Source organism: Corvus cornix, chromosome 3 (genome assembly GCF_000738735.6).
Source record: "Corvus cornix cornix isolate S_Up_H32 chromosome 3, ASM73873v5, whole genome shotgun sequence".
Taxonomy (NCBI): domain Eukaryota; kingdom Metazoa; phylum Chordata; class Aves; order Passeriformes; family Corvidae; genus Corvus; species Corvus cornix.
The window spans coordinates 60,165,325-60,190,730 of NC_047056.1; the positions used below are offsets into that span (position 1 = coordinate 60,165,325).

At 38.8% G+C, this 25,406-nt stretch overlaps 1 protein-coding gene across 1 annotated transcript in view; it reads left to right on the plus strand.

The window, feature by feature from the left end:
- The first annotated feature begins 2,448 nt into the window (after positions 1–2,448).
- Positions 2,449–25,406, plus strand: part of ARHGAP18 (Rho GTPase activating protein 18) — a 95,257-nt gene continuing 72,299 nt past the window's right edge. The window contains exon 1 of the mRNA XM_039569526.1: positions 2,449–2,657. Within this exon, the coding sequence (XP_039425460.1) occupies positions 2,614–2,657 (44 nt within the window). The 5' untranslated portion in view covers positions 2,449–2,613. The remainder of the gene's footprint in view (positions 2,658–25,406) is intronic.

Below are 25,406 nucleotides of genomic sequence, written 5' to 3' on the forward strand. Positions count from 1 at the left end.
AATACATGTTACCCTCTTGAGTACTGAAATACACCCAAACATGATGCAAAAAAATTTGGTTTTTGTCAAACATTGTAATAAAGTGAAGCAATACTGAAACAAAAGTCCTGAAGTGTATGTTTTATTTCAAACATTTCGGAAAGTCTTTTTAGAGATTTTAAACCAGAATTTTCAAAATTATTTTTCATGGAAAGTTTAAATTCTTGCAGGGGAAAAAAAGAAAAAAAATGAACATCTGAGGTGAATTTTTGGTCTAGCAAGGTGATTTAAATATTTTATGGAACAAACAGTTTGAATTTTAATAGCATTTTAAAGCTACATCAGATTGTTGGTCTTTCTGAAAGAAAAAAATATTATACAGATAAATACAAGCATGGAATTAGCAAGTAAGTATTACTTAAGGAACACAAGTGAGAGATAACCAATTTTAAGAAGAAATATGAAAGGGAGATCATAAGTACAAAAAAAATAAGCCAACTGTGCTAAAGCTGCTAGAGATGAAACACTGTGTCTGCTCCACTCTGCTGTAAATTGCGTAGAGAGCAGCCCAGAGGATGAGAACAAGTTAGCAAGTGAAGGGCAAATATTTTGGAGCTCTCATTGACATGAGCTGAGAAATACAGGAAGTACAGAAAGAATTTGTGGAGAGTAAAAGAATGGCATTGATGAAACAACAAACTTGAGGATGTAGGATATAAAAAATACATACAATGAGACAAAAATATCCAAGTTGCAGTATTTACCCACTACCAAACCTCCCCCCAACCTATTTTAACTGTCTGCATAATTTTCTGTGTGTTTACAGAACCTGTATTCTGTCTGATTCATCAAACTCCCCAAAACTAAACACACTTTTCTCATAAATCTGATACTGTCAAGAATGTGCAGACAGAAGGGATTAGAGACAACAGGAAACAACAGAGTTAAAATTTGTACTCTTTATGTGGATTTCCAAGAATTCTTTCTAGAAAAACCGAATTAAAATTTACTGTAGCCAGCTTACTTAAAGAGATGTGTATATATATATATGCATATATAGTGAATATGTGTGTATATATGCATTGAATATATATATGAATCAATAACACCTTACAGGTACAAACTTCTAATTCATAGCAAAAATTTAAATTGTATCTTTGTGGCACTAAACTTACTTCTAAGCTATCCACAGATGCCAAATACTTCCTGGTGGGCTGGAAACATTTCACGTACTGTGGCTTATCTTTGTTTATAGTTTCAGTAGTCAGAATGTTATCTGCATAGTGAAATCCTTCATTAGAGGGGTTAAGTAATTTAATCAAGAATTCTGAGTCAGAAAAAATGAAACACAGTTTTGTGCTCAAGCTTTCTCCATACAAGGTAATGTGTGCGTTACGAACGTCTTTGAATTACACTTAACACATACAACTTTTTCAAGAGTCTTGTCTTGTTCGGTGCCCATGGCGGATGCACAAGAAGGGGAGAATAAGGCTGAAGGGACACTCTTAATCTGGAGGGCACCAGAAACAAAGTAATTAACATTCATAGATTTGAAAACGTGGTTCTACTGCTCTGATTTCACTTCTGCTGTGATTTTCTAGGTTGCTCTTCACAGCAATAAAGACCCCAGAATTTTCTCCATAACCCAAATCAAACGATGTAGAAATTATATATGCTTTATATCAGGACGTCATCCACTGTAGAGATGAAATTTCAAGAGATCCAGCATCCAGGAGTGGTTTATAGAGGTAATTTCAGTGTTTCAGTATCCTTACGGTAACATCAATGGTGTTTTATTGCTCCCAGCCTGAATTTGTCTGCCTTCTGCTTCAGTCCTTCTGGATCTTATGTCTGGTAGATTAAAGAACTATGACAAATGCTCCTGCGTAAACGCTAACACGCCATAATCAAACCACCTCTCCTTCTCCGTTCTCTGCCGAGCTGAACGAAGCGCAGACATCGCTTTCGTATGGCGAGGCAAGGTGCCCAGGCCAACAATCACCCCCCTTGCCCCTCGTTGAACTCTTCCCCACAGAGCAGCATTTGAGAGAGGCACCGTGCGGGTCTCAGCCGTGCCATACGCTGGGACGGGACCGGCTTCCCCCTCCCGTCGGGCACCCACGCCGCACCTCCCCGCCCGTGTTCCCGCATGCTCCCCCTTCCCTCTGCCCCTGGCCCGACCCCCAGCCCCGTCACGGTGTCCCCGCCGCCGGCCTGCGCTGAGCGGAGCGGGCGGGGGCCGCCCCGACGGCGGGGACTCCCCGCGCTCCCCCACTCGCGAAGATGCGCCGGGGCCGCGGCCCGCCGCCCCTCAGCGCCCCGGGCCCGCCGCCCGACCCCGCACCGCGGGCGCTGCCCTCCCGGAGGCGGCCGGAGGAGGGGGCGAGGTCGGGCGGTCCCGCGGGGGGCCCCGGCCCCGCCTCTGCCCGGGCGGGGCGGGCAGCGGCCGAGTGTCCGCGGCGCGGCGGGGCGGGCAGGGAACGGGCGAGGGGAGAAGCCGCTGCCACCGAGGGGCCGAAAGCGGGGAAGTACCAGCGAGGAGCCGCTGGCGGAGGAGCCCCACGATAGCGGCTCCCTCCTCACCCCGTGTCCCTCCCGGCCCCGAGGCAGCGGCGGGGAAGGCGACCCGGGAAGATGGTGACCGTGGTGACGAAGCTGGTGCACTACCTGCACCTGAGGTAAGGGCGGGCGAGCGCGGCCGCCGCGCTGCTCCTCCCGCCGGGCGCGACGCCCAGGAAGGGAACCGCGGCGCGGTGCGGGAGCGAGTGGCAGCGGCGGGGGTGTCACCGCGGGTGGGAGCGTGTTCTGCCCCGGCCGGGCGCTCCCCCCGCGCTCCGCTCCGCTCCCCGCCGCCTCGGGCTCTTTCCAGCCGCTCCCCGAAGTGCGTCTTGCGGTACCGCAGGGCAGCGAGGCGCGATTGTGGAAAACGCCCGTTATTAGTCTAAAGTCTGAAAAGTTGCTGTCCCTACAGTATTTTGTAGCGTAATTATAGTAGCATGGGTTAGACAAATTGCATAGTTAGTCTTTTTTGTTTTACGGCTTCTGTCAGGGTACATTACTAAGCCGTTTTTCCCAGTATCATCTATTCTAATTAGAACTTAGCCGGTAAATACAAGTATTTTTGCACTGAGTGGAGAGAAAGCAAAAATGTGCGCACTCCCGGTGATATTCCACTGTGTTTTGATGAATCACTGTTTTTCCCCTGTATTTGAACAGTTGATGTACATCAAAAGAATTGATTGAAAACTCAAATAACATGTATCAAGAGTAGTAAACAGAAATTTAATTTCTGAACGTAATGATATTTTAGTGTAGCCTTTTCACATAAGGCTGCTCTGAGACTTGATTTCATTACCTAATTTTTTTCAAGAAAGCCATAGGAATGAGTGGAAAAAAGGGCAATCAATTATTCTGTAGCTTTTTATTGGTATGATTTAAGACTTGATTCCTAGAATACCTGCAGTCTGTAGATATTTTTTAAACAATTATTAAAATAATAATACTTTGACATGAATTGCATGAGAAAAGTATGTAATATCACCAGTTTTAACTGGGCTTTTTCTCTGATGTAACAGCTATAATTGTTAAACTTTTTCTGTAAGTCTGACCAAAATCACAGCTCTAATTTTATAAATTTTTGTGGTTTTATACTGTGTTACTTTGCTGGGCAAATAGAGAAGGAAGTCAAGAAGGAAAAACCCCTGCCAATTCCTTACTCCTGCCTCTCTTCTGTTGTTCTCCTCTAACAGTGGTTATTTGTTTAAAGGAATATTCCTGCTGGTTTTGAACCAGAGCTTCATGGCTCTCTTTGCTTTATAAACATCAGACTAAAAAATAAATGTCAGCCTCAAAGACTTTATAGTATAAAGGGAATTAGGAAACAGCAATTAATGCAGACAGCTGAATGAATGCAGCAAAGAAAAAAAGTTATGTTCTTTATCCAGTAGCATCCTGATCACTGTCAAGTGTTTTGTAGGTATCATGAGAAAAGATGTAAAAAGGCTAACAAGTTCAATAAACTTTAAGGATGTACTTCTCATGCTGGATGAGGGATTGAGAAACAGTGAACAGCATCTGAAAGTTTGATAAATGCCTGGTCAGTGCCCTGGCTGAAGGCAGAATTTGAGTAGTTTATTACTGGGTGGAAGAAGTCAATAAAATTAGGGAAGATGTTAAGAAGTCAATCAATATGCTTTTATAGGAGAAGTAGAGCTGTTGGAGATATGGCTGAAAAGGGATGCAGTAAATGCAACATTTGAAAAACTGAAGGTTATTAGTCCTGAAGAACCTGAGTAATGATAAATTTCCATTATTCAATGCTAAACAAGAGAATAGCTACTTCACTGAGTATTGCTGGAATGGTAAATAGTGGCAGTATCTAACAGGACATAAACGAGCAAAAGATGTTCCCCAGAACCAGTACCCATCAGCAAGACAGGGAAAATTTACATGCTTGGTCATCTTTAGTGAGTCTGTAGGCTTAAAATGTGGATGGATTTTAGCAAGATCACATAATATTGTTTTTCCATTCATATCACAAAATCGTGATAGATAAGGAATGGATGTTTCAGTCAATATCAGTCAGACATTAACAACTACTATTAGGCATTACCAGCTGCTTATTATTTGCCTCCTTTAGTAAGTGACCAGCAAAAAAAAAATTAGTCCAGAAAACAATAATGTAGAAACAAGTGCATACATATGAAATTGTCTGACATATTCTTGAAATACTATAATTTCTGGTTAATCCATTTAGTAGGCTTCTGGGTAGCCACGCCATAATGGTTTTTTTACTATTCATGAGAATGGAAGTAGCTAAAACCCAGTTAACAGCAAGGAAGCCAAAAAATTAGCTGTCAGTCTGAGTTAAGAATAGTTAGGTAGCTGGTGGGATGGGAAAAATGCTTCTCATCAGCGTTATGCCTTTTTCTCACCCTATGAAGAAATGCTAAGGGTAAGTTGTCACTCCTGTGTTCTGTGTAAATTCTAAACCTTTGGGTCCCAGTCCGTGAATTTAATTTTAAGGTTCTGCCACCGTTAAGTGAATAAATACTATGCTAATATATATTAGAAAAAATATATTTAAACATTAAAATATGTACTTAATAAATTTCTAAGAATACAGTTTGTGACAAGATTAGACTATGACAGTAAAACAGTACACTGGGCAGCCCAAACAATTACTATAATCAGATCCTTAGAGAATAGTAACTATGCCCTTAATTCAGTACTTACTGAAAAGTGGATAATTAATTCAAATCACTTTAGGACTTGCACAGTTAGCAGAAATATGGACATCATAAGAACCTGTCTTTGAATTTGACACCTTACAAAACACAGGATCCTGAAGCTACAGGAACAATATTAAAACCTTGGGCACTATACAACTATTCTAAGAAGTCTCCTTTCTGAAAATCAGAAGTAAATACACTGAAATGCAATGTTCATAACGCTACAAGAAATAATGTAGCAGTACTTGGTCTCTTATACTTACCTCAACTAATTAACCCTCATAGAGCATGGTTATGTACCATTGAAACCCCATTCAGCTGAGTCATAAACTTCTGATTAGTTTCAGTCAGACAAAAGCGGGCCCACTGAATGGGAATGGATCAGCCAAGAAACTAATCATAAAAATACCAAATTAGGTTCTCAGCAAGGCGAGATGCTTTCATATAAATATACTTTATGTAATTATCTCTACATAAGTAAAGATTGTGCACCAAGTGAGAGCAGAGCAGTGCACAAAAAAAAGAAATGAGCAGTGATTCTTGAGAACAACAGACAAAGGAGATGGCAGCAGATAGAGCAGTTCCCAATGACAACACCAGGCAACACAAGCAAACTGAAGACAAAGATGCAGACTTATGAATGTAAGACATTCATGAGGAGAGTGAATATTCGATGCTACCAAGGAGATTTCCACAGTAAATTGTATTGCAGAAATTCAAACTGAAGCATGGCTGGTGTAGTTCTTCATTTTAGGAAGTGCAAATGCTTAAGCTACACATGTGGAAAAGCATAGTCCCAGGCTTGAAATGCTATTTTGGAAGTTCAAATGTTTTTATCAATTAATTATTAGTTTTCACAACCTACCTCTCAAAGTGGTCACATGAAATGCAATTTTAGTTGAAGCAGCAACTAATAAGACTATTTTGGAGCTGTCATGAGATTCCTGCTTTTTCATATGAAATTTTTATATCTTTAAAAATTGTCCAGCAAATAAAAAAAACCTTCTGCTTATACTGTCAGTTACATCTTACTTCATCCCTCTGATTCATTACCTTTACATTCATCAAAAGATCTCACTTAGGTTGTGCAGTGTTGGAATGTGTGTGAACTTAACAATATGCTTCTTAAAATGCATGGTTTGGGTCTACATGGTTTAAGATGTGGCTGATGGACTGAATCCTGCCTGAGGAACATTCCTAACTGGACTGGCACATTTTTCATAAAGGAGCCTTGGTTCAAGAAGTTTGGACAAGACACTGTACCAATGCTACTCCAACACCTCAGCATGTGGTGGTGCATGGTTAGCTTGAGGAAGGAGCACCTTTCCTTATCCTCCTCTTGAGAGGCTGAAGAAGCAGAGGAAGGAACACAGCTACCTCATGCTTAAGAGGCCCAGCAGAGGTTGAAGCTGCTGCTGTTGCTGTTACAAAAACACACAGTCTGGACCTCTTGGTCCAGTATCCCTGGCTACCATACTAGGGCAAAGTGTTTCCCTATGAAACTTTTTTCAGAAGTTTCATGTCTCTCTTGGAGCATTCCAGGGAACTGTGATGATTTCTGGGCTTGGTACTAGTGTGGCCATCTCTGATGGTCAAGTAAAGGACACAGGGTTCTGCTGAGTGCTGCAGGTGAGGTTATAGAGCACAGGTATTATTTTATGGTTCCTTATGCTCTTGCAGTAGCATACAAATGGTCTGCATGGATTGTTGGCTGGTCTTTTATTCTTACCAGTCCCTCCTCCCCACTCAAGCCAAGGATATACTTGTGGATGATTTTGTTTGATTTGTAAAATTATACACTAAAACAATTTTCATACTGGGACACGTAAACCTGAAGTGATGTTGTTGACTTCTGAAGTTCTTGAGTTCATTTTCTTTTAGAAGCTTAATGTGTCTTTAACTTTTTTTTTTTTTTTTAAATATCTGATGTAGCCACTGTATTGTATCTTATACCCTGGTGTAGGAACACAACACATAAGGATGACAGGTTGAAAAGAACTTTCTATCTCTCTGAGTGCTACCTTGCAGCTTATAAAAAAGCCACTATCTTTAATCCGCTTCATAAACATATGAAGCTTTTTTAAAGCTTAGACTGTTTGTCCTTCTCAATGGGTGTGCAGGATGGAATCATGGTCCCCTTGAATTTAGAAATTAATTTCTAATTGTCTACCTACAGTTGCCAGTGGAAAGTTTCTACATATTTCTTTTGTATTGACATTTTCCATGAAATGAAATTGATTTTTCCACCCAAGATATGTTCGTGAGTACTCACAAAAAGCAATTTTATTGCTGCTTCTTGGCTGCTCGTGCTGAGTAGATTCTGCTCTTCTCCATGTGATTGTCCACATTTGACCACATCTTTCTTGATTATGAGTGATTGAAAGTGACACTATAATTTTAATTAATGTTTAATCAATGTCTGTGATAATATTAAAACTCTGCTATCTAGCCTGATATACCTAGATCTACACAGAATGGCTGATACCTTTTTTATTGCTGTACAACACTATGTTTGATGGTTGTCTTGTGACCAGTTAGTATCTGTCATTTCAAACTGATGAGCCCCCTGGCTTATAGCATAAAATCTAGTTATTAAGTCTATTAAATTCATGCACTTGTGTATGTTTTTTATTTTTCAGTCTTTTTGTTAATCCATTTTTTCATAATATCTTGGACTTTCTTTAAATTGATATCCTTAATTTTATAGTATCAGTAAATTTCACATGATGCTTTCTGTCCAAAGTTATGAATCGAAAATATGAAATATTAAGATCATTAACAATAGGGAGCCTAGAGAAATTTTAATAGGAAGACTCCCCCAGTTCATTGGTTTGCTTTTCAGTGTAATATATTGCTGTCTCTTTTCAGATAAGCCTTTCCCCAGCTTACAAACTTGCATTGTTCCCACTCTCCTGTTTATCTCTGTATGTAGTTATGGTCCTTATGTGTTCCAGTATCAAATGTGATACTGAAGGCGATATAGGATAGGTCTCCTGCAGCCCCCCATCCTTAATACAAGGTATTTTATTATTTAAGTCTGTATTTGCCTTGGTAAAGGTAAATAATGCCTTGTATTTTATCCCAGCTTTCCATTTACCTCCATGTCTCAAAATACGCTTTCCTTTGAAGCTCCTAAAAAAGACTTGCACAGTGTCAAGCTCAGAGCAACAGGTGTAAAGTTGTCAGTTTTTCAGTTTTTCTCTTTCTGAATTATATTTTTGTTTTTCTTTCTGAATTATATGTTATGTTGACATTCTGTGGTAATATGACATCACTTGAGCTGATAGATTTTTGTAATCACTTACTATTGAATTAGGGGAATTATTTCAATATCTAGGACAGATGATTATCTATTCTGCCTGCCTTAATTTTACTGAACCTTAAAAACTTTGCTGCTGTCTTGAATACAGTGTAGTGTTATCCACAGATTTTCAGGAGTTGTCTGGATTTTGCTGTCATTATCCTGACAGAGTATTAAGTCAGGAAGTTTTGGGGTGGCCATGCCAACATTATCTTTGATTTCAACTTCATTCTTACTGTGCAGCAACTTTACTGCTATTTAATTTTTCCTTTTTTTCTGTACTGTCAAAGATAGTATATGTAATTTAATTTCTATTGCTAGGTGTCAAGACCTGTCAACTGTCAGGAGTCTGCTTGACTTTTGGCAATTTTTACTTTATCCCTACATTTTGACTTTTAAGACAGAGCTTTCTTGTCATCCCCTACTGCTCCTCCCTCCCGCCTCCTTTCTTGTAGACTTTTTGCTCTTACCTTATACAGTGTTTAGATAAATCCATTTATTTTCTCAACCGAAGATGCTGCACACTTGTCAGTGATCTTTATGGAGCTGCCAGCCCTTCAGAAGATACTGAACATCTGAGAAGCCTGTGGTGAGGCTGTGGAACAGGGAACTCAAGGTCTTAGGCTTGGGAATCATCTGTGTGTAAGCCTGAACTCTTATTTTTATTTAAAAGTGACATGCAATGTAAAAAGCATGCATTCAGCGAAATGCTGCTAGTAACAACATGCTATTTAAAGTTGTCAATTCAGCTCATTTTGACTCAAAAGGATTACTAAATTATTGTATTCCAGCTCTGCAAAGAATTTACCATCTTCCACCAGCACTTTTGACTCAAAAAGGGTATTCCTTCATCACTGCTTTGAAATGGCTTAAGCCACTTTCTGACCAATCTATGATAAATAACAAAAAAATTCTCAGAGTGAATTAAGAGTGTCAACCCAGCAGTTTCCCCTCAACTGAACTTAACTGTATCTTTGACTAAAGAACGCCATCACTGATGTTTTGTTATCATTTAATTTCTCACCATTCTGCTCCATGTGATACCTCCTGGAAACCACACAAAGGTGGGAGGATTATCAGAGCCCAAGGAACATGCTCTGGGACACTCAAGATTTCAGCTTTTCACCAGGCTTGCCAGATGAAATAGAAAGGAAGAGGCACTTATGCTATTTGGAGGTGGAAGATGACCCCTGCCACCAAGGAGAAGGATGGTTGGCAGATATTTCTGAGACAGCGTCTCTTCTGTCTGATACTATGTATCAAACCAGGCGTGGCCTCGGCTGGGTAGCCCTTATGGTGGCTTTTCCAGCACTGGAAAGGAGATGGCTGCAGTAACAGCGAGCTTGTTTTCCTCATTCTCTTAGGGAGTACAAGAGTATGTGTGTCATACACACAGACCTACATTCCCTTACTCTTCCTCCTCAGATGTTTATTTCCGTCAATCCTTCCTGACATACCATCTCAGCAAAACTGACTGCAGTAAGGATTGAAAAGCCTAATACTACTTTATTTTTTCCCTGCAAGAGTGATCAATAGAATCAATGGATGCTTGATGTCTATCATGTAATAAGTATATATATATATATATATATATTATCACACTCATTCTCCCTTTGTACTGTCAAAACTTCCTTCATAATCTCTGGATTAAAAAAAGAAGCCAGCGTGGCCATCAGAGTCCATCAACTTGGAAGGAAAAGTTGCATCACTTCAATAATTTTTCTTTCTGCACCACAAAGATCAAAATAAGAAACAGTGCTGTATAAAGTAAGGTTTGAGATGGCAGAGATGTAAAGCAGAAGCTTGAATACAGTGAAAATTAATAGAAAGTCAACTCAAGAAAAAAAATATAGACAAGCACATTTTACTTACTAGAAGCCAGCAACCCAGAATGAGCTCTTAGCCACTATGTGTCCAACGGAGCTGCAGAAATTTGAACAGTTATCAGATGGAGGAATTAGGGTTTGGGGGCACTACAGCAAAGGGTGGGTGCAAGAGGTGAACTGATCTATCGTGTATTTTTCCTGTATAAAATTTAGATTCTGTGAAAAGAATTTTGCTCCTCTCTCTTCTTCCCAGCAGAGAAACATATGGCCCTGCATTTGGTGGCCAGCACTAGCAACAGATTAACAACTCTGATAAATACTACATTTTGCTATTATGACAGTAAATGCTTTTAGACCTGGGCATAATGAGACAAGAGATTTCATAGCCACAGAAAAGCACATGTTTTCTACGAATTAGGGCCATAGTATTGATTTATAATTACATATATCAGATAGAATGGTTTATATCTCCAATAATCTTTAAAGGCTACCATCTGCCTGTAGACAAACTTAAGGAAACTTAATTTGGATAAAAACCTGCTTGGATAGTTAATTCAGTTAAGGGATCAATTTCTAATAAAATTGAAGGATTGGGCTGTGTGATAATCCTTTGAACTACCTCTAGCAGCAAATTTATCCTTGGCTTTTCTTCGCCACAATGTCACACTGGCTCTCAGCTTTCTGGTAAGTGATATACCCAGTAAGGTCAATAAAAACTGACTCAAACAAAATTGAAAGAATTTTAAAACTACTGCTGTTGTAATATTAATAATAGCAGTAAAACTCGTCAAAATATAGATGATAATAAAAGAACATTAAAATATGTAGTAGTGATATGAGGTAAGTTAGATGTTTTTAAGATTAATTTAAAAATAAGAATTATGAATGCATGCACATGTACTAGATAGAAATGGGATCAACAAAGGCCTTCAGTGTTATGGGATAGACAGACATGAAATGAGGACGGAACAGAGGTGTTTAAGTAAATGTCACTTTGAAATGTCTTAGTCTTTCAGAACAGAGTTTCTGCTCTTAAACAAAAGCAGTTTCTATGCAATGAACTGCCTGGTATTTACTGACTCCTCCTGCACTCTGTGCCCTTAGCAATTTCCTTTGAACTCTCTCACACAGCAGAGTATAAGGTCCAGATCAATTTGATAAATAGGAAATCATAATGAGCTGCTTATAATAGATTTAAGTGCAGTAAAGGATGTTATGTTTTCTTTCAAGGTGTCTTTACAGCTAATGTAGAGATACCATTTTAATGGTATGGGCTTCGTGGTGTCAATTTAATGGTTTACATCAGATTTGTAAATCCTCCATGACATTTTTATTAAATGAAATATTACTTCATCTACTGTGCTGCTAACAGCATATAGTTTCCCTAGATAAGTGAGAAGTTCAGACCAGTGTCAGAGCTTAGCTACATTAGCCATTTGTGGTGAAAGAAAAGCCTCTATTAATGCTTATGCACTAGGATTAAGATGACTTGAATGCTGTAATCCTTCCTGTTCGACTGTTGGCATCATGCTGCCATCTGACAACAGCTGTTTCCTTCTTAATCTGATGGAAAAAAAAAAGGTGGTAGATTGTTACTTGCACCATTACAAGCTCAGTCACTGCATTTTATGTTTTAGTAAATATGAACACTGTATCATAATAAAACCCTCTTAAATGTATCCACGTGTTACATATAGTACAGTCTTGTTTATTTTTGTCCGCTGTTCTAGTAAGTACCCGAAGAACCAACAGACATTGTTCTGCACCAGCACTTTATTTTTAGTTCTGTAGTTAGGAACAGCAGGATCCAAAACTTGTCATGAGGAAAAAACCCAGGCATTTGGGGCGCGTAAGAAAAATGAGTAAGCATTGCATGCCATGACACTTTGTAATCACCACTCTTGGCAGAAGGCCAAGCACGAAGTTCGTAGAGTCTTTTGAAGCTACTGGAGCTGAAGGGTCCTTGGAACTGGGTATCAGGCTGACATCTCTGTATTTCCTGACAGCTGCTACTTTCAAGACACAAAAATACATTTGCCTCACCTATTTCCTGAGCCTCAAATTGTTGGGTACTTAGGTGAATCTTGGAGTTCTGAAACTCATCCATGAAAATCTGGTTTGAGCACTGTTGGATTGTAGTCCCATTATAGGTTCTGGTTTGACTGACAGCCACGGGTATGCCCGTGTATATTGAATGCGTTTGGTATTGTGGATAAAAGCTTGCTAAATGACAAAGCATTCCTTGAAAGCAGAAGGCTGAGTATTTGTATTCTTTTTTAACAAAAAAATCTTTTGAGTTGGTAATGCACAGAATAGTGACCACTGCTGGTTGTGAAGCTGGAGAATTTAACCTGAAGATCCTGTCCTTTATGTATGTTTTCTGAGTTTAGCTTGGGAACACAATGGAATTCAGGCATGGATAAAGGGGAGGGAAAAAAGGGTCACACTAAAAATCAGGTAAAGTTAGGCAAATAATTCTGTACCTTTCAAGACTATAAACTTTATTATAATTTCGGGTAAAATCCTCTGAACAGAAAATAGGGATGTCAGTATTTACAAGAAGAATGGAAGCTGCAGAAGGCAGCTGGTTTGCACCCACCATTACCCAGCACTGTGTGTATGTGTGCTGTAGATCACCCCAAAGGTACAAATCTCTCAAATTTACAGGCAAAGGGGAAAGGATTATGGGAGTGTCAGATTAGGAACTGTTTTGCGCTGACCCAGACAATTATTATAAACAATTCTGATTATTGATGGCAGAAATACTCAGAGTCATCTCAGAATTTCCAGCAGCAGAAGTCCCAGCTTCTGGGGAAAATGGACTTATGTTCAAAGTCTCCCAAAATACACATCTAGCCCCGTAGCTGTTGAGGGAAGTGAAAACAAAACTTCTGTCTATTTTGCAAAACACAGAATATTGCTAATAGCAGGATAGAAAGGAAAAATGGTTCTACTCTTCCTATCAGATACACACTGTGAGAAACTGATGGTTCCTCAGGCTGGGACACCCACCCCATGAACTGGCTTCACAGAGACTGAGCTTCTCATTAATTTCTGGAATCATGCTCTGGAATTTGTGCAACTATTAATTTGTGATTCAGAGGATCTTTGAACCTACTCTTGTATTAGCTGAGAGTCATGCTGAGATTGTTAACTTAGCAAATCACTTGATTCTGCCGTTCTCCTTTGTGTTAGCTGCTTCCAGTAATGAGACTTTGCATGTAAATACGAATAGTTGGGGCAAAATAAAAAACTATAGGCCCTAATAGATAAAATTAAATATTGCAGGTATTTTCATCACACTGCAGAATGTGTGAATAGTGATCAGGTGCTTAGGAATGAAATGGAAGGAAACAAAATATGGAATTATCTGCTTATATTAAAGATCTGCTGTGTAAACTGTATTTAACACCATCTTCAAACAGATGAGTTCTTGGGAGTATTCTCAAGGGGATTTCTTTTATTTGCACCATCTATCTTGGTTTAATCTGAAGTAAATAAAATTCATTTAAAATTCATTCAAAATTCATTCCTAGGTTTCAGTCCTGCTGACTCAAACATAACACCAAAACCAAACAATCAGCAGGACAGTCTTTGGGCATCAGTATGAGCTGTATTATGAGCTCTGGCGATGCCTGCAAATGTAATCTTTGGAAGGACATAGGACCTCATAATATATACTGACATTTTACAGTGAGAACAGATTGGTTTTTAGGAAGTCTTCTAATCCAGAAGTGTTCTAAATATTTTTACTTTTTGCTGTAGCAAAATGCATTTGGCAGTTTTTATTCATTAACTCAAAATATCACTCAGAAATTCAGTGATGCAGATGTCTTTCTGTTTGTCCACTGACATTTTTGATATTTACATTTCCAGTCAGGGCATAAACACAACAGTTTCACTGACTAAAGAGGACTGTTAAAATTTAAATGCATGTTTATTTTTTGAATACGTAATTCACTGAATTAAGATAACACTGAACATCCACTATGAGCTGGGAACATGGCTTGCAGTTTAGAAAGGGGCCTGTCTTCTGCAGATAAGTACACTGTCAGTGTTACTCTGTGTTTAAAATGTTTCAGCTACAGGAGCTAGAATTGGAGAATTGCTTCATTTCTTCAAAGCTGGAGCAAGCCAACCTGTACATCACAAGATCCATGGTTGGGAATGAGTTCCTGAGAATTACTTGTGGCCACTGCATATTAAATGTGATCCAGATTTCCTTGAAAGGTGATGGTTTAAAATCTAATCAGGAAATAGTATCCTCAGAAAGTTCAATAAATTCAAACATAAATTAAATAGGATGTGTTACTTTTTAAAAAGTTATTTTTAAAAATAATGCAGTATAATAAAGATACTTCTGCTAATGTCCTATATACTAATTTCTACTTTTTGTCATCCACATGCATCTCCATTACTTTCATTGTTGCAAGGAACCAGAATTATTTTAAATTATGGCCTATTTGAACATAAAAGTAGTTCTACCTGTTTGGATAGAAAGTCTATCTACCTGTATCCTACTTGTTTAAAAGACACCCGTGAAAGAGTTTTAAAGAAGGGACAATATTCCCAACGCTTTCACCAGCCTGCAGCCATATGCTGCCAGGCAATTCCTGAGCCAGATGTTCTTTCTATGTGTTTAGCAATAGTCCATGGATGTATTTTCTGCAAACATGTCCGGTTTTGCCGAGAACTCGTGTAAGCTTTTAGCTTCACCAGCATCCTGTGGCAAGCAATAACACTGTGTAATGACACATTATGTGAAATACCACCCCCTTCAGCTTGTTTTGAATCAGTTTCTTCATTGCAGTTACTGTTAGTTCCCCTTAGTGCTGCTGCTGGAAGAGACAGTGAATAATCCATTGATATAACTCTTTTTTTCTCCTTTGAGGTTTGTATCTTAATAATTTAGTTCCCTGTCTTCACCTGTAGACTACCTTCTCTGCTCTCTATGAGTGTTTGGTGGCTTTTTAAAATTGGTCCTGTAATTACAGTAGCCTGCAGTCAAATAACTAGGATTACTCATATGAGCAAGGTATATTCAACTGTCCTGAATTAGAAATGGTATTTAATATATTTTGAATCTGAATATTGTTTAAACGTAAATACAGCTTCCATTATATTTTGTTTGGATGTTTGGGATGTTTGGGACAATCTTAACAGAAAACCTGATCTGACTGTACAATTTAGGCCAATACTTATTTTATTATTAATGCACATTGTTTGCTTCAGTAAGAATATGCTATGCCAGAAGAGTTTGCCATGTGCTTTTATGACTTAAAAGTCTTTCTGACATACACCAACTATTGTACAGTAAATGCTGTTGGGAGATTTGTAAGTATATTCCCAGTATTCTTCTGTACTTTGCGATATGTCTATAATTTAAGAATGGTACTTAATCATCTATTCCAACACTTCTGTACTTTCAGACCCTACTTGTGAATAATACAAAGTACAGTACACGTAGTGGGCCCTTGCACAGCAACTGTGATGAAGCTTTATTTTAAAATTTTGGCCATGCTTTTCATTAAAGTACTTATCTGCAGCCAAGAGAATAGGAAATTAGGTTGACTAAAATAGCTACAGTAGTCTGAACTGAATAGCTAAAAGTAGGGAATTCTACTGATTAAAGCAGGGTACTTGAAACATGGCAACATCCTAAAATTATTACTATTTCACAGCTTGTTTGCAGCTAAAAAATTATGTACCTGCTTCAAGGGGAAGAACAACATTGCAATTTTGCCCATGTGTGTAGTACATTAGGCAGCACTTAAGACATTTAAAACTATTATGGTTATATATTGTAATATATATTTCTCCATAATGTTACAGCACACATTATACATTGGGCTGATTCCTTGTGAAAATATCTTCCTGTGATTACTGTAATGAAATGCACTTTGCTAGATAATAACCTGATGCTTCCACAAATAGATAACTCTGAAACTGAGGCTAGGAAAAAGCAGAATCTTCAGTTTGAAAACTGCTCCTATGAGCAGCTGCTCTTAGAGTAACAATAATCTTTTATAGCAATTTTGTCATAAATTTTAGTGATGCTCTAAAGCAACTGATGGGAAAAAACAGGCTAAGAAAAAAAAATTATTTTGGTGAGCATGCAGCTTTTTTCCCTTTAACTGTCCATTCATGGCCAGGATCCCCAAAACCGTCATAGAGACGTGTGGTGTTTGTGCTGTTGCTTTGGTAAAGCTAGAACTAAGACATGTCTGAAGCTTCAATGGCTGAAGATAATTTTTCTAATTTTGGAAGTGCTTTTTGGGCTTTTGCACTCCTGAAAACCAGCCTATTTCAGTGAGAAATGTGGATTTTTAGAAATGATAGCTCTACTAGGAAAGGCCCTACTGTGGTTGCAACAGAAAAGCACTTAACACTGCTACAGCCCCCTAAATACCTGAGCAGGTATTAAATGTTACAAGTACTCTTATATTGATAAAATTTATCTACACTAGTGTGTTTTTTTTCTGTACTGATTCTGGAAGAGTTCAACTGCCAAAATTAAAGTGTAGAAGGCCCTAGTGAGAAAGCTTCCAGCCCCAAATTCTTCTAATTCCTTTGGGATGTGCCTAAAACTTGAGTGCTGTTGACAAGTGCTGAGTGTGAACTGTGAATATCTTTCTGAACAAGAAAGGCAAAGGGAGCTGACACCTGGTAATCCCATCATTTTGGTGGGAGCTGTGAAGGGAATAATTGTACATGAATTCCTGTGGAATTTCACATTGCTGTTCCCTTCTCCTGTCTGTTTTGGGTTTTTTTACCCAAAAGAAAGAGTGCTCTAGTTTTTTACCATAGTGCTATTTCTTAAAAGACCTCTCTGGTACTAAGAATGATGTTGAAATAAATCAGAAAAGTGATCTAAGCAAAAAATGCAAAAAGAAAGCAGAATGAGGAAATATTGCTTGTCCTGTAATTATCCCCCAGTGAAAAAAACCCCAACAAACAAACGAACCACAAGGAAAAAGCAGTTTAAATACTTAAATATTGCAAATCTCTTATGGATCCAAAACCCAGAGAGCAAACAGTTCACTCATGGATCTACTTATTTGTTCCTCAGAAGGGAATTTACAAGCCCAAAGCCAGGCTGGTGGACCATCCAGTGGCTGGTGGATGGGTCCTGGGCCAGGGGACTGAAGTCTTGGTAGGAGCTACCCTGGTGCCCATCTCTCCTGCATCACCTCAGAGATGAGTGTAAAGGGGCCCAAATGTTGCAGGAGATGCTGAGCTCACAGGACAGGAACAAGGAGCTGAAATATTAGTTCAGGAAAATCGGCAGAGGCTTAGTCTCTGACTCCAGTGGGGTCATCATTTTGCTTGATGTGCTCTGGCAGTAGAAAAGCTGCAGTATTCTACTGTCCTGTCATTTATAACCCCATTTCCCAAATCTTTTTCAGCCTTTGATGAAGTAAGGCTACCTTCTTCACAAACACTGATGATCTCAACTATGGAAACATAACTTCCTGTTCTGCAATGTAGGCAATTACCTTATAATTTATCAAATTGCCTTTTATCTACTTATCAATCCATATCATCTGTTGCCTTAAGAAGAGAACCTCAGACGATCTATGGTAATGCCTATTAGGGAATTAGAAAAATTGGAGTGCTGATCATTATATATCTGCATATATAGGCAATGAGGAAGAAAAAACCATTTGTATAATAGTTGAGGTTTGCTTGTTTGTGGCCTGTGTGCTGGTTTTTCCATGCTTCTGGTTTGTCCTTCATCTTGCAGCTTGAGAAAAGCAAACCACAAACAATAGGATTTTCATTTGAGTACTACTTGATTGTTCCTAACCAGCTAAGCTAACAGAAACGTGATTTTTTGATATTTATTAATAACACTGTTACAATTCTGAGAATTTTGTAAAGTCTCCTCGAGTGGAGGTACTTGTGTATAGCTGAAGCTTTTGTACCTCAGCCAGCAGGTGATGAAAGCTCCTACAGATGATTATCCCCTCATGTACTTCTGTAAGATGTTCCAAAACAAAGGTAAAATATTAGGTGCTAAATCCACTCAAGAGTAGAAGAACTACATGGTATTAGAGGTATCTTCTTTGTAATATTTTCCACCAAATTTCATTGTCATTTATGCTCACATACAAGGTGAGTCCCCTTTTCAATGAGAAACTGTGGAATACTTGAATTACTGAAAGTGATCACTTCTATTTCAATTTTAAAGATGGTAGAAAATGTATTTGGAAAAAGTGGTGAAACCAGAAGTTTACTCAGCTGATTTACTATATTGGGATTGTTAAAATGCATAATTACTGATACAGAGATGATAGTCTGTCTGGAAATTATGTGCCCCTTCAAAAATGTTACCTTTCATTAACACAAAATGCATTCTCAACTCTTTGCCACTGCCTGTCTCTTCATTCACAGTATATAAAGTGGCACAAAACTGTCTTTTATGGTCAAGAAAGGATAGAAAAGAGATGCTGATGATTCTTTGATATTTTAAATAATTTGTCCCATGGTAAGAGATAGATGGAGCCATCTAAATTCTGAGATGGAAATATTACTGACCAGATTATAGTGCCTTCTGCCAATTTGCTTTTATACTTAGTAAAAAATATTCTGCTCAAAGGAGGCAATTGTCCCACTCTGCTGTGCACTGGTGCGGCCTCACCTTGAACACTGTGAGCAGTTTTGGGTGCCACAATATAAAAAAGACATTAACTATTAGAGAGTGCCCAAAGGAGGGCCATGAGGATGGTGAAGGGCCCTGAGTGGAAGCCTTATGAGGAGGGTGACCTTATGAGGTCACTTGGTCTGTTCAGCCTGAGTGAGACTTAGGGAAGACCTCATTGTGGTCTGCAACATCCTCATGAGGGGAAGCAGAGGGGCAGGCACTGATCTCTTCTTTGTGGTGCCCAGTGACAGGACCCGAGGGAATCGCCTGAGGCTGAATCGGGGAGGTTTAGGTTGGGTATCAGGAAATGGTTCTTCACCCAGAGAGTGGTTGAGCACTGAACAGGCTCCCCAGGGATAGGGGGAGATAGTGTATAAGGGATAGTGTTCCCTTATTCTGGGAATTGCTTTCTGTCCCTGAGAAAAATGCATTCTTCCACTGATGCAAGTTACTATCACTGCTCCCATTGATTTTCAAGTGCCAAGATGTAACCAAGGGCAGCCAAGAGCTGCAGATGGTCTTTCTCATCAAAGACCAAACATCAATGCAGCTGCAAGTTGTTACTGCTCACTCTGACCCCACTTCCCTGTGGCAGCCATATGGCTTGGAACCATTCCCTGGGTTCTCTTCCCTCTTGCAGGATGCATGTGTGCATCCTCCTCTGAAAACCACCCCACTTCCCCAGATGGTTTTGTGTTATTCACTACTGTTCTGATTTTGTTTGTGACTGTATTAATTTCTCCCAGTAACCCTATGATTGTATTTGATAGATTGAAATTTCAGGAGACTTTATCATAGATGTCCCCATAATATTTATGTTCACATTCATGTACATTTACATTGCTTTCCACATATGCATCCTCAAGTTACTTCAGCTTCCCTCTTTTTTTTTTTAACTTTTTTGGACATATGGTGAACAGTATTGTACATAGCGTGAGTTATTAAATAGTAAGATAGTACAGTAAATCTAAGTAAATCTAACCACTATAACATAAATACAGTTTTTAGGGGTGAATATCTTCCAAGTGAACTGCAAATGTTATGTTTTTCCTGCAGAAACTACACTATAATATCTTGATGTAGGCAAATGTTCAAGTTTTGCTTTCTGTAACTCCAGCAATTGCTTCCAAAATACATGGCAGTGGTGGTATATTCTTGCCTTGTAATCTGCAGCTCTGTCTGAACCTTGCTCTACAAACCTGTCTATCACAATTTCTTTGCAATCAAAGATGAGCAAATTAGTGCAAATTTATTAAAATCAGCCACTTGTGATTGTCACAAATGTACCCTTAGAGGACTGAGGCCTTATTGGCTGCAGATTTGATGCTTTGTTTAAAATTATTTGTGATTTGTATATGTGGCTATGCATCAGTCTAGAGATGCTCATGAACTTTGTAGTTACTGCTGGGTACATGGTACTACAGAACAGCTATAATAGTGCTGTGAGTTTTTATTATTTTTGGTGTATGACTGGTATTTTTTCAGCTTTCTAACTGTCTTTCAGCCAAAAAGAAACAAAACCTCAAATATTTATTTCTTATACAAATTTTTGCACAATTATTCATGTTAATTGTCCTTGTAGTTGTTATTCATGAGAGTTGCTTTTGAATACCTGTGAAGAGTAAATAAAAAGTACTTATCATAAACAATCTGTTTTTTCTTACAGCTTACGTTTATAAATTTTTTGGTTCAAATTTGTCCAATCTTTGTTACAATAACGTTTCCAATCCCAAACATCATACACTTACATTCATTTTTTTTCAAAATTGAAAGTGCTAAATGTTGCTGTCAGAGCTATTTTATACAAAAAAATGTAAAAAAAAAAATTGGTTGTATGAAATGAGCCTTGTAAGCTCATGAAATAGGCAAGACAAGCAAGAATGTGGGAACTTCCATGCCTTCTTTCTGATTTGTCTATGATACTTGCAAATGTGGTTTTAAAAGATATTGTCCCATTAAGATGGTATGTCTTAAACTGTAGTTGGAACCTCACATGTGGTTCAAGTATGGTGTCTTTTTTTGGATTTTAGTTAAATTTCTGGAAAATGCCGTTCTGAGTTGATGTGAACCATTTTTAAAATCCATATTGAATTCAGAAGATTGTTTCCACTCAAAATAGCAAAAATAACACTGGCATCTTAAAATATTCCATATTAAGAGTGGCTGAATTTGATTGCAGTGTAAAATGTGAGAGAAGGAAACACTTCTCTAAGATTTGTTTGGGATGAAAGAAGATGATGCAAAATGAATAATTTTGTCAGTAAGAAAGAACTAAGAATATTTTGCATTGTGTTAACTTGAAGTTTCAGTGGTATTCGTCAACCCTTACAGAGAAGTGGTTTTCTTTCTCACAGCCCATGACTCATGCAATTGTTCCTTTCTTTGTTCTGATGCATTTCTCCTCGGTGCATAATGACATTTCTGGATAGCTCTGGCTTGCTCAGCTTAGGATTGTGTCACAATTTTCATGAGCTTTCCTGACTGACTAAACTCTTCTCCTTTGTGGTTGCTCTGTTCTACTTCACCAGATGTTTTTGTTCTGCAACTTCAGCTGTGATCAAATCTGCAGGCAACAGCAAAATTAGAAGGGTAAGGAAGAGAAGAGCTCCCAGTCAGCGTGCCGACTGACTTAGTTAACATGTGTGGGAGAGAGCATGGTTTCAACTTCCTAGCCAGATGCAGACTGAAAAAAACTATCCCAGACCCTTCTGGAGCCTGATCTAAAGTAGGGGGTGGGGATGGTAGTAACAGACCCTGAACCCGAGTGATGGATACAGCCTGTCTGTAAAGCAACAAATCACTCATTTATTTCCAAGTATGTTCTCTGTGCTTGCTAGCACCCCCTCCATATTTCTTGGTGAAACTGCAGCTGATGAGTTCATCAACTGTTACGTCTCAAATACGGGATAGAGGGGTCTACTTCCTGACCTAAAAAAGAGAGTTGGGGTTGTTAGCTACAAGAGTCTTCTCCACTCCTGCCTCTTCAGTGGGTTTGGTGTTGGTTGCAATGTCCAAGAGAAGAGACAAGCCCAGGATTTCTGGCCTTCATGACAGCAGCCTCTCAACAACAAAGTGAATGTATTCAGTGTTCACCACATTTAGGTAACCATTTGGGAGAATTAAGAAGGAGAAAAGTCATTATATTCTGAAAATACAACCACCTTTTCATAATTAGTGGCATATGTGAAGTCATGGTTTATAAAATCCAAGTTGTATCAAAAGTAGCTCAAAAAAAAGGGGTCATTCAGAGTTACCAATGAAAATCTCTTAGTCTCCACCATTCATGCTGACTTCCCCTTTCCCAAAGTGGCATGAAACATCAGTTGTGGCATTCAGTTTTCCCCAAAAGTCCTATACCTCATGTGAGATGCTATAAAGTGCACTAGATTTATCATCTGTTCTCTATGCTTGTGGATGCAGAAATCCATGCTATTTTATCCCTATTAAATCACCAAATGAAAGTAAATGTAGTGATGTAACGGGAAATAATTTGCTGCATTTTTTGGTACCGTTCAATGTAATTGAACATATGGTGAATAATCCTCATAAACAGCTAGATATTATTAGCCCTGTTATATGGATTCCCTGTTACAGGGAAAGGGAAGCAAGAATTGATATGAGGGTTTTTGCAAGGTCACACTACGAATACATGTAGATAAATTACCTCTACAGAAACAGATATACTTCTCTGGGTAAAATTCAACGGCTGTCTGACCATGAGCAAAAACATAAGGCAGATGAGAACCTCGACCACTCAATCCCCAGGCTGTGCTTTACATAAGGTAAGCAGATGGGCAGCAATGGGCGAGATCTGAATTTCTCCAGAGAAAGCATTCAAGAAAAACCAAAGAGGATAAACTAGAATAAATTCTTGTGCTCATGTGGATAGTCTCAAAAGCAGCACCGGTAGTTACTGTTTCACCTTTCGCAAAGTCATGGAATTAAGAATTACCGAAGCAGCCACCAGAGTGCACCAGATACATTTTAGAGCAACTCGCAAGAAAAGCAAACAACCTTAGAACTGTTACTCCCTTTTCTTGTGGTCTTCTTTTGTTTTTGTTAGGGGAAACGAATCAGCTCTTTAAATATGTGTGTGGAAGGCAGTGAGGAAGAAGGTGAAGGTTCAGAAAGCTAGGAAGGCGTCACTTCTCTTACCTGTGCCCATACCCTTGCAGGCGCTTCAGTGACAATTGTGTCTTGCTTGCTAAATTCCACCGTGTATTGAACTGCTACCTGATAATAGTGGATATATTTTTTCATTTAAAAAATCCTGTGAAAATTTGAATATAGGTTACACATTAGCTTACAGGGTCAGACCATAAAAAATGTTCCCCGTGTGCTGGCTAGCAAACATGTTACCAGCCTTCTGTGTACAAATCTGCCTTCTGAGTACAAATCTGCTTTCGGTGTACACATCTGTGACTTCATCCCCACCTTTGCTATTCAGGGATGTGTAAGCTGATCTGAAACACCTCCTACATATCAGTACATTTTGAAACACTGACTACTCCACATTGTGTATGCCATATGGTGCACGTTGTAACTGAACATTGCATCTCCCATATTTGGAAGGGCAACATAAAAGCATTAAAGGTGAAGTTTATCAGGCAGATGTGCATATCTGCGTGTGACCTACTCACGTAGTCAGCCTTTCTAGTCAGTGGAAATAAATGGACAATTCTGGCACATGATTTTTCTTTATGTGCCAAAGTGGAGGTCCAACATAGAGCAGGGGATTTTGCCCTCTAAAAGTGCATTTCTTTCACAGACTTTCAATGGAAAGTAAAATCAGTTGCATAGCTCTAGACATCAAGAGTTAAATAACCTGTAATCTACATTTTTGTATTATTCCTAGCATTGATTATTAACAGCTGCAGAACACTCTTCACATATGTCGTTCTTTAGGTAGTGGAGTGCAGCAATACATGAAATGTGAAGCTTCATGAGGGTTCAATTTCATCTTTCAGTATACAAACAACTTTCCATTTCATGTATTTTCTGGCTGCTGGCTGGAACCCTGGAAACATAATTTGGACAATGGAAGCGCTGCCATTTTGTTTCAATGTAAATGAGGTGAGTGAACTGATGAGACATTTTCTGCTCAGTTTAAAACCCAGCTGAACAAATGCTGGAATAGATAATAGAAGCGAAAGGTTGAAACCCTCCTGCATTAAAAATATACTTTAAAAGTCCAGTTGTACTTTTACTTTAGCACTGCATTGGTTGTCCCAATGCTCTTGGACAGGGGGATTTCTAGACCTCAGCAGGAACAAATCCATCTACTGCCATTGAAGTCAGTCTGTGAATTTAAATTTGTCAGCTGACTTGTTACTATTTCCTCTCCAATTTTTCTCAGTGGGTTGCATTTTTACCTGCTGATAATTAACGCATCATTAAGAACTGGAATGTGAAAAATCACTTAACACATATTTAAAAAGAATAATCATGTATTTATACAAAATATGAAAATCAGTGTGATTTATTTTTTAATTTGGGAAAATTTTTTAAATGAAAATAAATAGCTCTGCAGTGAAGAGTCAAAAGCATATGTTGAACATATGCATATTCAAACCCTATAAAGCAGTGATGAAGGATGGCGCTGCTGAGAAGTTCTCTTTTTAGCAGTTGTTTTGTAAGGAGAGCACTAAGCCTGAGAACTCTGCATGGTCTGCTTGGCTTTGGTGACTGATTATACTGAGTGTAAAGGCAGTGCACGACATCTTAATCTAAATATTTAAACTCTTTGGAGGAGACTTGGATTCTGATTTGATAGACTGATTTGTAATCTCCTTTCTCAATAATATGCTCCTTTTAGCACATAAACCCAAATGCTTCAAATGGTGCCTTCTTACCTAGTTGTTTATAGAGTTATAGAATGGTTTGAGTTGGAAGTGACCTTAAGGACCACGTAGTTCCAACCCTCCTGCCATGAAGAGGGAATGCCACTCACTAGATCGAGTTGCTCAGGGCCCCATCCAAATCTGGCCTCAAACACTTCCAGAGATGGGGCATCTACAGTCTCTCTGGGCAATCGGTTCAGTGCTTCACCACCCTCTGAGTAATGATTTTCTTCCTAACAGCTAATCTAAACCTGCCTGCTTTCTGTTTAAAACTATTGTCCCTTGTCCTGTCACTATCTACCTATATAAAAAATCCCTCTCCCTCCTTTTTAAAAGCCTCTTTAAGGTACTGAAAGGCCTCTATGAGGTCTCCCCAAAGCATTCTCTTCTCTATGAACAACCTTACTTTCCAAATAAGCATGCCTGGACCTTATTAAGAAGAAGAATATTAACCACAAACTCAGGAATTAATGACTTCAGTCAGATTTAGGCAGAAGATATACCAGTGAAAGAGAGTAGTGATTATTTCTGTCAGTTTACAGCAATAATACATCTGTAGGTCAGAATTAGCTATTTGTCTCTAGT